Genomic DNA, 13,790 nt, shown 5'->3' with positions numbered 1-13,790 from the left:
TCAATACTTCTTCTTTTAGGTAAAAGAAACAGGTAGGCACTGGCTCATGAGAGTCAGGGACATTGCTGTGATGGTGCAAACACAACAAAAAACAGCATCCTTGCCCACCTATGTGGTCCTTGACCTTCGCTGAGTTATGCAACCCCACATGCTATCACTGTGATTAAGAGGAGGCTGGGTAATAAAAACAAAATATTCCATTTTTATTACAGTGGTTTTATTATCTTGAGATACCAAAAATATTTTCCATGTTTTTTTTTTTTTCAAGCTGGCAATATGTTCTCACTTTAGCCCTTGCTGCATTAGGTCTCTTCCACATGCTAATGAAGTCAATACTGTACTTGCATATGACCCAAATGATAAAGGCCAGATCATCCAGAAAGGCTTAACAGGTTGATAAGCTGGTTTGTTTTGAAGGCCAATGGGGTTTTACACTAATGACCATCTTCTCTGGAAAGACTGAGGAGAATATATCCCCTTCGTAAGTCTTGCTCATTTATAATCATTATTTTAACAACTGACACTTACATGGCATTGTGTCTTCACAATTTTGCTTTAGTCCTCATGAGAGATGAAAAGACTGGCCATTTACTATGTGCCTGGCATGGGTCTAGCACTGTGTAGCTCTTAGTTATTTTATTCTGAGCTCAAACATCCAGTGAATGGTTGACCTGGGATTTGGATCCAGGACTTCCGACTCTATATGCCATGATCTTTCCACACTATCAGGTGACAGTATGGATAGGGATGATGTAAGTGATGGTAGGAATACACATCACATAGAGTTATGGAGGAATATTCAGGTAGCCTCATGTTGTTAGCACTGGATTCACTCTTTAATATATGTTAGTATACAGATTCACCGATGCCTACAGTTTTTAATACCTAACACAAAAAACTATAGGCATATATGAATCTAAATAGTTACGTGTATTCAACTAAATACAAAAGCTGTTCACTTTCCCCATAACACAGCAAAATCTCATTACACAGGGAAATCATCTCCATAATAGTAATGGCATATACTGGGAAAAACTTGTTTCAAGAGCCTAATGTCCTTCCTATCTTGAAAATTTCATGTTAACTGACCCTTCAGTTTTTACTACGTTAATACGGTCTCAACAAAAAAGACCCAATCTAAAACTTTCATGTTTCTTGTTTTGTGCAGGTCGTTTCCGACAGCTGGAAATCCTGGACCATGTGACCAATGCCTTCTCATCTCTGCTGAATGATGTCAGCATCCTGCCAAACAGAGCTGAAGAGAAAGCTGGAGGAGAGAGTGTGCAAAGAACCTCAGTGAGTGCCTCCAAACAGCATCGAAGAAGAATGGGTAAACTCTTAAGCAGAGCTTCAAAACAGAACATCGGGAGGGATTGTAACCCAGAGGCATCAGAGTCCTTCAAGATGAAAGATGAAGTTTTTATCCCCTTTACAAAACTATGGGAGTGTGGAGCAGAGCTAGCAGCAACCTCAATCGACCACAAGCAAAATCATTTGTCTCTGTCAGTAGAACATCAGTCTCTCCAAGCCTGTGATGATTTGCTACCTTATCCTTCTCGTGGTCTTCTGAGCAAGCAGTGGCCTCGCTCATCTATGCCGGCCAAGCAGGCTTCTCCTTCCTGTGTGTCTCAGGGGTCAGTCAATGGCAGAACTCAGAAGGAGAACTTTTTTCAGACTAACAAGCTCAAGAGCTTGTCTCGTCTTGCAGGCAAAGGACCAGACTCGTTTGAAATGGAAGAGGTCAGTGTTGCACCAATGTACCCAACCTCCTAAGGGAAATAACCTTCACTATGACACCCCTGTTTTCCAGCCCTCATTTCACCACTTCATCTTTTAATCCCTCAGCATTACATCTTAGTGTTCTGAGTCAGTTTAGTGGTTTAAAGTCATTCCAGTTGCTTTTGTAGGAAATAAACTAGTAGGAAACCAGCCTCTGCTTACTCCAGTGTCTTTCCTTTTTCTTGCTCACAGTTGAATCCATGGGTCATTTCTGACTTGCTTTGGCTCAACTGTTTTATGTACCTGTATGTGTGCTTTTTATCTATTCTCTAACTTTTCATGTTTTATCTTCTTTGAGGATCAGTTCAACTACTTCCCACTCAGTGAAACTTGCCTTAACCACTTCTCCTCTGTGTTCTCATGGCTTTAGCAGCATGAGCTCGTTATGTTAGAGATTGAGTGTGTGTCAATGCTGTTTCCCCAAAAAGACTCTCAGCTGCTTTAGGGCCGGGGGTGTGTGTCGGAAATATTTCCCCCACAATGCCTAACACAGGGCCTCAGACAGAGCTGTAGGGACTTGGGTATGGTTTTGATTTTAGGATGTTAGTGTGATGTTTATTTGTTTGCTTTGGGATGTATTGATTTTCACATAGTTTGACCTTCATTTCACACACGTTCTTTGCTCCTCCATCCCTGCCTTCATTCATTTACACTAGTTTTTATCTTCACTTAGGTGACATTCTCACTTGTACTTCTCAGAGTTGGTTTTTTTTTTTTCTTTTCAAAAAATACGTATACATATCCACTCATCTGTCTATTCATAATGGCAGCTAGGATTGGGAGTTAACTTGTTGTTAACTGTGTTATTTAGTATAATTACAAATAAGTAATTACAAAGGAAGAACAAGGCTTTTTTCTGCTTTCATCTAAATTATCTAAAAGTAGGGCAGGATATTTACATGCAAATTCCAAAGTGGGCTTACTTCTCCATGGAGCCCTCTATGTGCCAGGCACAGAAATGGTAACAGAATCTGCCTTGAAAAGGGAGCCACAGAGAAGTGGCAGGGATGGGCACTGAAACCATAAGATGGTAGGCACAGAGCCAGCCCTACAGAAACACTTTACATCACTATACAGACATATTTTCGGGTATTCCAGGAGCAAGTAAAGGCATTCTCAGCCAGCCTGGGGCTGAGAAAATAAAGAAATTCGTAGAAAGTAAGGCTTAACCATAATTTTAAAAGAAGAATAGGGTAGACCAGGTGAATATGCCTATTGGCATAGCTGCATCCCAGAAAGATATAAAAATTACTTTAAAATATGTAGATGTTAAGGTTCCTAATATCTATGTATATGTATATATGTTTGTGTACATATATGTCTTGCATAAAAATTAAAGAACCTTAAAATGTTAAACTGAATTCAAGTAGTAGCATTGAAATGAATAACAATAATAAAAGGAAGGAAAAAACATACCTTTAGTCAAATGCCCTGATTTGAGGATAAACTGAGAAGGCGCTAAAAAAAGGATTTTTAAAAAACTTAATCTTGCAAAGATTATTTAATTACCAAGCCAATAGTTAAATTACTATAAAGAATGTCAAGTTGGCTGGGCGTGGTGGCTCACACCTGTAATCCCAACACTTTGGGAGGCTGAGGCAGCGGATCACCTGAGGTCAGGAATTCGACCAGCCTGGCCAACATGGTGAAACCCCGTCTCTACCAAAAATACAAAAACCAGCTGGGTGTGGTGGAGGGTGCCTGTAATCCCAGCTACTCGGGAGGCTGAGGCAGGAGAATCACTTGAACCCTGGAGGTGGAGGTTGCAGTGAGCTGAGATAGCACCACAGCACCCCAGCCTGGACAACAAGAACAAAACTCTGTCTCAAAAAAAAAAAAAAAAAAGAATGTCAAATCAATCTGCTATTAGCTAGGATCCAAACAAAAAGTTTCACCAAACTCCAACCCATTGCCAAGCCTCATCAGACTCTATTGTCCCTGAAGTTTCTTCTCCTTCAAACTAGACTGATTTAAAGAAAAATAATGTTCCTAGTATGCCATCGAAATGTCAGAGTACAGGGATAGACAAACATCAAATTTATCAGATTTGATAAATTTTATATAAATAAATAAGAAAAGAATGTTAGTCCTTGATTGGTATACTTTCAAGAATTTTTAAATTACAATTATTCAAGAAAATACTACATATTAGTATATATTTGGGGAGAGAGTAGAAACACACTCAGACACCAAAATAAAGAAAACAAATTCACATGTTTCTTTGGCACATAGTAGGTACTTAGTAAATATTTGTTAATTGAGTAAACATCCAAAGAATTTGACAATATTAATTTAATCTAAAGATGGCTTTCATAGAAAAAGAATATTCTGTCAAACTTCATAGCTGTCTTTGTTTACAGTCTTATTATATTCTAGGATTTGTGTGTGTGAGAGACTGTATGTGTATGTAAGGCAGAGATAGTCCTAAAAATGATAAAAAAGAAACACACTACTTGAATTTCATTTTAATAAAAAGTGCATATAAAATATTACATTCTCACTGGGGAAAAAATATTTGTTTCACTCAATACCAGTGGATGAGTAAATGAAGCTTGGGTAGATTGCATCTTAAACAGAAGCCTATGCCAGATTTAATATTTATTTTTCAATGTCAAATTTTAAAATCCAATTATAAGAAATGAAAAATATGTGTGAAATTGGCAGATTTTCATGGCATTTAAAACAAGAGCCAATGTACTTAAATATCTAGCTATCAGAATTTCAAGTATGATTGGCCAAATTTTGCCTCCAGATCAACCAATGATGCTTTCCCTAAAGTCGTACTAAAAGCTGAATTTAGCAATGTTTGTCTCACTTCTCAAAAGTATAATTTCAACAAAATTGTGCATAGATTTTTTAATGGAAAAATCAACATTTTTTTGTTTAATTTTATTTAGTAAAATTGAGTCAGCCCCTCTCTTTTTAAATTCCTAAATACGTTAATTGAATTTGATACTCGTAAAATTTGTGCAATTGTAAACTCAAGGTAGGATGCTTCTTCATAGCCATAATAAATAATTTTTAGCTTTCTCTCCTGTTTGCATATAAGCATCCTATTCTCTAGAAGTCACATGTGAGAACATTAACCATATTATTAAACAATCCCAGTCAACATCTTGATTAGGTGGGGAATATTTCAAAAGCTATAACTATTTCTTTATTTTATTTTTTATTAATTAATAAGTTTGGCTCAGGTGGAATAGCCCAGGAATACACCTGGCTTTCATTTTAAATTAATGGGGCTTTTCCTTTTTTTTCAAAAGACAAACTTGTGCTTCACATTGCCCTAAGTGGATTTTTCTCCATGATAATGGTCATAGCAAAAACTTTTTATTACACTTGAAAAATGCATATAATGTGCACTGATTTGAGTTACCAACACCAGTGAAAATAATGCTAAGAAGTATGTCTAATAGATTACAAGTGTAAAGTAACTTATTTGAAAAGAAAAGATGTGAAGGATTAAAAAGAGACATTAAATATTTCTTCTTATTACAGTTGAGCTATATCCTCATGGTCCCTAGTCTATTCCTGGGTTAGAGGTCATTTTTGGCCATATATACCACAATGTTTAAAATGTTCATGTCCTTTGATTCAGCTTTCTGTACTCAAATATCAGTTCCAAATAAGTAATATGACATGTAGAAACAGATTTATGAACAAGAATATTCACCTCAGCATTATTTCTAATTGCAAAATTTAGAAAACATTCCAAAAGTGGGAGAATTGTTAAGTAAACTAATGTTCTTCCTGAGAACAGCCTATTGTCCTGTCATTAAAGATGATGTTTTCAAAGAAATCTTATGATGTGGAATAAAAATTCTGCCTTCAAATTTTTGAGAGAAAAAATTTGACTACATGACAATATCCAGAAAAATGTATATCAAAGAAAACTTGCAAAGAAATACTCCAAAATGTTTTTGGAGTAACAGTAACTGTTTTCTTACCTTCTTTTTATTTTTTGTAGAGATGGGGTCTCACTATGTTGCCCAGGCTGATTTTAAACACCTGGCTTCAAGTGATCCTCCCACCTTGGCTTCCCAAAATGTTGAGATTATAGCATGAGCTATCAAGCCCAGCCCTGTTTTTTTACCTTCTTTTTCTATGTATCAGTTTCTATAATTAGCTGTATTGCTATTTTAGAAGTAATATGCATTATTTTGTTTAATGATAACTTTATTTTCATCAATACAGAAGTATTTATTAATTTCTTTAAAAATTTCAAAAATAAATTTTGTTCCAGCAATTTGGAAACTAAAATTTTTAAAAATGTCTAAGCACTATATAGCAACTAAATTTTCTGAATTACTCTCCATAAATTTATCAAGTCCTAATTAACTTTCTCCAAATATACTTAAAGTTCTTTGGAAGCAAAAAAAAAAAAAAATCTAGAATAGAAATATTACTATGTAAATTCCTTTCAAATGCACATCTTCCAGAAGAAGCATTGATCCTGCCATCCAGAGGTGATCTTCCCCTTTCCTCAACTTCTTTAATTCTTTGAATCTTCATCATGGGTACCTTGTCCCCGCTACCTCCTGCCAGCAGATTGCAAGTTATTTGAGTTCAGGAACTCATGTTTATCCCTCTTATCAGTTGCCAGTCTCATTATATGTTGATTAAAATAAGTGAATTTATTTGACAAAATTTCTAATGACATTGATGCATTTTGATATCTTAGGTCCAAAGCTTTGAAGAAGAGACTGGTAATCCTCTTGACATGACTTCAGGAACTGTAGGTAAGAATTCATCAAGGTGTGTGATCTCATCAATGGTCTTTCAGAATGTAAATAACTGGTATTTAAATTTCTTAATATGTACAGAACTTAAATTATCTCTAGAAGATACTCTACATTCATGCATCTTCTGAGATATTAAAAGCCTACTGGCAGGCCGGGCGTGGTGGCTCATGCCTGTAATCTCAGCACTTTGGGAGGCTGAGACGTGGGGATCACCTGAGGTCAGGAGTTCAAGACTAGCCTGGCCAACCTGGCAAAACCCCATTTCTACTAAAAATACAAAAAAATTAGCTGACGCAGTGGTGCGCACCTGTAATCCCAGCTATTTGGGAGGCTGAGGCAGGAGAATTGCTTGAACCCAGGAGATGGAGGTTGCAGTGAGCTGAAATCATGCCACTGCACTCCAGCCTGGGCAACAAGAGCAAAACTCCGTCTCAAAAAACAAAACAAAGCAAAAAAACCTACTGGCAATGCAAATGTACATGTAAATTTTAAAAGACCACAGAAACATTCAATATCCCTGGGGCTAATGGTGTGCGTGGCTTGTCTGACACTAACTATATGATCTGACTACCATAGTGGAATGAATTTCATGGGACTGAGCCTGACTGTGGGGAGGGGGGTACTTTTTCACTCCTTCTACCAACTGCTTCATAGTGCACATGCCGTTTCATTTAACTGGGTCTCAGTTTTTCCATCTGAAATAAAGAAATAAGTGCAGATAATTTTAAGTTCTCTGCTAGCCCTTGCATTCTAAATTTGGTATAATCTTAATGTTAAACTCTCAGTGGACAGAGGTTCCCTAGATGTAGCTTTGCAAGTCTTCTCTCAGAATGATGCTTTATCATCCTTAATAACAGAGAAGGAAACCCTTCTCTATTCCTGGTTTTCATTCCCCCATTCAGTTGTCACTGTGATTCAGCATTTCCATAGTCTTATAAGGGAGTTAGAAGTAGGCAGAACTAGTCCAGCAAAATACAGCAGATGAAGCTCATGCATTTCCTGAAAGAAAATATGCAAATTTTTAATTTAATTTAGTGCTGTGTCAAACACATCTTTTTCATTACAAAGTGTATGTATGGGCCTTATTTTGCTAAATGCTGTTTAGAAATTATGCGTTAGTAATTATAGGGTCCTGCTGATTACATAAATTGTTATCCTGCTCTTCGAAGTAATTACCACATAACCTGCATTGAGGCTTATAAGACAAAAATAAGCATCTGTTTCCCATCTAATTGAATGCTTCTCAATGAAGCTGGAGGTCCCCTTGCCAAGAGGAATTGCCTTCCTCAACATTCTATTAAGAGGTCAATTAATACCATGTAAGTCGCCCCAATCATTCCAAAAAATTATTTGGGAAGTCAGAGAAAAATTACTAATCTACATTTCATCTCGAATTGAGAGAGCAAAGTAAGGTAGGTGAAGGAGAGCCTAATGGATAAAATCTGACTTATAGTACAGCAAATGTTATTTTGTTACTTTCAAAAATAGTGTTGTTAACTGAAACAAACGTAAGACTGATAATAAATATGTAAAACTAGTTCAATTAATGGGAAAAGGAAATTATCATATGTAACTGTGTGTGTAATCACTTTGAGATATGTATACATGCTTTTTTTTTCTCAAAGTACAAAACAATTACTTCATTTTAAAGGTGAAAGCACATGGACTATTTTGACCAAAATATTATAGCAGTAGTGATGTTGTGCTAGTTTCAGCACCACTCACTCAGCTGCTTCCTGACTCTTGAGATATTTCCTCTTGGAACATTCCCTCTGGGAACCCAGCCCCTATGTTGTACGAAGCCCAAGTGACGTGAGGATGCCACGCGTGGACTCTCTGGTGGACAGTGCTGCATGAGCTCCACGTGAATAAGCCATCTTTGATGTACAGCCCAAACGTTCAGATGACTCTAGCCCAGGTGCCATCTGATGCAACTACATGAGAGAATCCAAGACAAAACCACACTGACCTGGCCAGCCCACAGAATCAGGAGACAGTAAATTGTTGTTTTAAACACATAGATGAAGGTATATGATGAACTCTTCAAATACCTTTAAAATTCATTAAAAACCAGTATTAAGACTGTATTGCCTCTGCTCATGGGCAATACTCTGCATACTAGCAGAAAAATTATGTTTAAGCATTTCCTAATCGAATTTAAACAAACTGACTTTATATAGAAAATTGGGACCCAAGGCCACAAATACACTCTCCTCCCTGAGCCCCCCAAAAGTAAAATGTCACTTAAATGACAAGGGAATATAAGGAAAAAAAGGAAATATATAATAGTGCTACTTGAAGAAGAGGAGAAGTCTATCATTCATATTCTATAAGACTAGGACTTTGTGTGAGATACTTTGTGGGCGAAGTTGCAGACAATTCTAGGTAAAGAGCCCATCTAGGGGTTAAAAAGATGAGTCTACTGCAGAACTATACTAACATGATAAGGTAAAAATTTCCAAGAGAATCTCACTTAGCTATCAACTTGGACAAGATATGCCTTCCCTGTCACCTTATAAAATCATCAAACCAAGCAAAATTATAAGATTTAGCAGTTCAAAAATCAGAAGTTATTCAGAATAAATGTCCACTAAAAAAAGAATGATTACAAAAAAGCATGACAAATCTTTAGGAATTAATATTCTCAGTGAGTTGTATGAGGACATGGCATCTATGTAAGAGAACCATCTCCAATGAGTAGATTCCTTTCAGATAAAATACACAATGCTTGATTCTGTTTCTGATGCTAAGTAACTCCTAATGAGCCAACCCTACCACAGAGAATAATCATAAACTCTGGACAAAATATTTTTAAAACTCCTACATAAAGGTATTGAAGAGTGACCAAAAGTGAACAGAATGTGGAGGGGATTTCAACACATAGAAGGAAGGAGTGGCACTGGCTGAGTGTCCTGTTTTTTAAAAGCTTTTTATTTTGAGGGTTGGCTCCAGTTGACACCGTCCTAAAACTCTAATAGAAAGTAGCAGTCTTGGCCAGGTGCAGTGGCTCATGCCTGTAATCCCAGCACTTTGGGAGGCTGAGGTGAGTGGGTCACTTGAGGTCAGGATTTTGATACCAGCCTGGCCAACACAGTGAAACTCTGTCTCTACTAAAAATACAAAAATTAGCTGGGCATGGTGGCAGGCGCCTGTAATTCCAGCTACTCAGGAGGCTGAGGCAGGAGAATTGCTTGAACCTGGGAGGCAGAGGTTGTGGTGAGCCTGGAGTGTGTCAACTGCACTCCAGCCTGGGCGACAGAGTGATACACCGTCTCAAAAAAAAAAAAAAAAAAAAAAAATCAGAATATAAAATTTGAGGAAATGATAATAGCTGAAAAGAGAAGGAGGAAAATCACAGAAAGGAGAGAACCAAGGAGGAAAATCTCCAAATTCTAGGAATTAAATCCGTTCAAATCTCTAGCTAACTGTTGAATCAAACACACATGGAAAGGACTTAAAGAATCTGTTAAGACTAAAATAAGTGAACTGAGATTTTCATTTGGGGTTTGATTCCAGCCAAGTTCCCTGCCTCCTTAAACAACATACCATTCACAATATTCAGGAACAATAAAAATATACTAGACACATGAAGAAATAAGAAAACATAACTCATATTCAAGAAAAATGGCAATTAATGAAGACAAACCATGAGAAAACCTAGATGTTCTAATCAGCAGATAGGGAGATTATTATAATTATGCTGAAGGATGTAGAGGAAAATATGCTCACAATGAGTGAAAAGATAGAAAATCTAAAAAAAAAGAATTATAAATAATAAAATGGAAATTCTGTAAATAAAAACTATAATTTCTGAAATTCAATATTCATTTAACATTACATCAGAAACAATGAAAGAAAGACTTGGTGGATTTTAATATATCTATAGATGTTATCCAACAATCCAAAGGTCAGGAAAAAGATTTGAAAATTATAGAAAATACTTATCTGAGTTTCAGAAGCCTGTGAGGCAATATCAAAGGTCAAATATATATGTAGTTGCAGTCCGAGAGGGAAAGGACAGAGAAAACTGTGCGAGAAAAAAAATATTTGGAGAAATAATGGTGGGAAATCTTCTAATTTTACTCAAAGATTTACATTTACAGATTCAAGAAGCCAGCAAACTCTAAGGGAGATAATTACAAAGAAATTACAAAGAAAACTACACCTAAATAATACTAGGATCAAACTGATAGAAATAAAAGATAAAAGAAAATGTTTAAAGCAGGCACACAAAAATGACATGTTGAATACAGGGCAATAAAGATTTGAATGACAGAAGACTTCTCATTAAAAACAATGGAGACCAGAAGACAGTAACTATGAGCCAGAAATCCACATGCAGCAAAAATATCCTTCAGACAAACAAAAATAACTCATCACCAGCACCCATGTACTGTAAACATTGCTAAAGAAGTTCTTTAGACAAAAGATGGGCAGGGTATTGTGGTGTTGTATACCATATGTTGATGTTATACTTGACAATTTATAGCATACAGGGTGGGGGAGTTGGTAAATGAACAAAGATACCTACAAGATTTCCACATTTTACATGAAGTGGTACAATATAACTTTAAGTAGACTGAAAAAATAAGGATGTAAAGCAGACAAAAAATGAGAGGTATAGCAAAATGCTAATAAAAATTTATATACATATATATATAGTTTGTTTTTTGAGGTGGGGATCTCACTCTGTAGCCCAGGTTGAAGTGCAGTGGTGCAGTCCTAAATCACTGCAGCCTTGAACTCCTAGTGTCAAGAGATCCTCCTGCCTCAGCCTACCAAGAAGCTGGGATCACAGGCGCATGCCACCATGCCCAGCTACATTTTTTAAATTAAAATATAATTTTTAAAATTCAATAGAATTAGAGACAGACTGGTACATACATAAAAATGACTGAAAACTAGGAGATGTGTGAGAAATTACTTAAGAACTAAGTGGGAAAAGAAAAAGAAATGAATATAATAAACAAAATGTCAAGGAAGACAGATCTAAGAAATACTACATAGATGTAAGAGGTGGTTGCAGTTGGACTCTTAATGTCTTAAGTTTTGACTGGGGTTCTAAAAAGGACATATATCAGATACAAAGTCAATATGTGGCAAGCATATATATGCAGTTTTCTAAGGAATTTGTAGGAACCAGTTCCACAACATTGAACCTTTCAGCCATCATGAATATAAAGAACGGACAAGTTGCAGAGAGAAGAAAAAAATGGATGAAGAGATTTCATTGGAGAACACTGTTTCCCTGCTGGGTATCCCCATTCCTTCTTTGGAGGAAGACTGAGGACACTAAATTTCACTCCTAAGCAGTAAGAAGCCTGCAAGGAGATCACTCACAGAGCAGTGTCATTATATTTAACAAATACAGACACACTGTGACAGGTACTGTTCTAAGTGTTTCACATGCTTTACTTCATTTAATTCTTAAACCTTTAAGGTAGGCACTATTACTATTTCTGTGTATTAGATGAAGGAACAAGCACGGAGAGGTTAAATAATGTGCCTCAGTTTCTCATAGAGTTCAAAGTGGTGCCAGGTTTCAAATTCAGCCTGTCTAGCTCCAGAGTCTACACTCTTGAATGCTGTGCTATGCATCTAGAAAATGAGTCCCTTGCATCTGGGAGACGCATGGCTCATGGATGAGAACATCAACACTGACTGTGGAATGGGCTGTGCCTCCAGGTCAAGAACTCTAGTGAGCAAGAGAGGAGTTGACCCCAGTATTTCATCAATTATAAGATGAATGATTTTTCCCAATTTGTCATCCTTGCAATCAAGATACATGTTATAATTGATGACAGGTCTTAGTTTAATTGGTAGATAGTTATTTTTTTCTCATTATAAAATAATGAGTCTTAAACCCGATGATATCTAATATTTGATGACAGTGGACATATGGAAAAGGTAATGCCATCTGATGAAACTATGGCCCGGCTGTGAGACACATGTATGCAGCCATAACAACGTAAACACTCTTGATTGGCTTTCTGCTTTGAGAATCAACAATGAGACAAATAGGGAGACAATTTTGATCGCATAGCAAATTAGAAATATTAGCAACCGGAGTATTTTGAAGATAAAAATGTAGCTGTTGAGAAGTGGTTGATGGGAGGTGTGAAGAAAAACTGGTGAAAAGGGTGGGGACTTTCTACCAAAGAGAAAAATAGATGGCATGCTCAAACTGGGTAACCAGCAGTGGTGTTCATGAAAGTGTGAGCAAGTTTTAGCAAAACCAACAATGAATAGTGCCAAATCCTAGGTTAGGAAACATCAGGGTGACATTGCCACTCTTTTTTTTTTTTAATAAAAACAAATCTTTTTTAAAAAAATTTTATTATTATTATACTTTAAGTTTTAGGGTACATGTGCACAGTGTGCAGGTTTGTTACATATGTATACATGTGCCATGTTGGTGTGCTGCACCCATTAACTCGTCATTTAGCATTAGGTATATCTCCTAATGCTATCCCTCCCCCTCCCCCCTCCCGCCTCTCCCCCCTCCCGCCACTCCATAGCAGTCCCCGGAGTGTGATGTTCCCCTTCCTGTGTCCATGTGTTCTCATTGTTCAGTTCCCACCTATGAGTGAGAACATGCGGTGTTTGGTTTTTTGTCCTTGCGATAGTTTGCTGAGAATCATGGTTTCCAGTTTCATCCATGTCCCTACAAAGGACATGAACTCATCATTTTTTATGGCTGCATAGTATTCCATGGTGTATATGTGCCACATTTTCTTAATCCAGTCTATCCTTGTTGGACATTTGGGTTGGTTCCAAGTCTTTGCTATTGTGAATAGTGCCACAATAAACATACATGTGCATGTGTCTTTATAGCAGCATGATTTATAATCCTTTGGGTATATACTCAGTAACCGGATGGCTGGGTCAAATGGTATTTCTAGTTCTAGATCCCTGAGGAATCGCCACACTGACTTCCACAATGGTGAACTAGTTTACAGTCCCACCAACAGTGTAAAAGTGTTCCTATTTCTCCACATACTCTCCAGCACCTGTTGTTTCCTGACTTTTTAATGGTCACCATTCTAACTGGTGTGAGATGGTATCTCATTGTGGTTTTGATTTGCATTCCTCTGATGGCCAGTGATGATGAGCATTTTTTCATGTGTTTTTTGGCTGCACAAATGTCTTCTTTTGAGAAGTGTCTGTTCATATCCTTCACCCACTTTTCGATGGGGTTGTTTGTTTTTTTCTTGTAAATTTGTTTGAGTTCATTGTAGATTCTGGATATTAGCCCTTTGTCAGATGAGT

At 36.9% G+C, this 13,790-nt stretch overlaps 1 protein-coding gene across 1 annotated transcript in view; it reads left to right on the top strand.

Annotated features, from left to right (window-relative positions):
* Window positions 1-13,790, top strand: part of ITPRID1 (ITPR interacting domain containing 1) — a 119,752-nt gene that overhangs the window by 47,085 nt on the left and 58,877 nt on the right. Inside the window, exons 8-9 of the mRNA XM_032758387.2 lie at window positions 1,169-1,740; window positions 6,461-6,518. Of these exons, the coding sequence (XP_032614278.2) occupies window positions 1,169-1,740; window positions 6,461-6,518 (630 nt within the window). The remainder of the gene's footprint in view (window positions 1-1,168; window positions 1,741-6,460; window positions 6,519-13,790) is intronic.

The sequence above is a fragment of the Hylobates moloch genome, unplaced genomic scaffold (assembly GCF_009828535.3).
Source record: "Hylobates moloch isolate HMO894 unplaced genomic scaffold, HMol_V3 SCAFFOLD_1, whole genome shotgun sequence".
NCBI lineage: Eukaryota > Metazoa > Chordata > Mammalia > Primates > Hylobatidae > Hylobates > Hylobates moloch.
The sequence above is the reverse complement of the archived record's forward strand: the minus strand, read 5'-3'. Positions and strand labels throughout refer to the sequence as shown.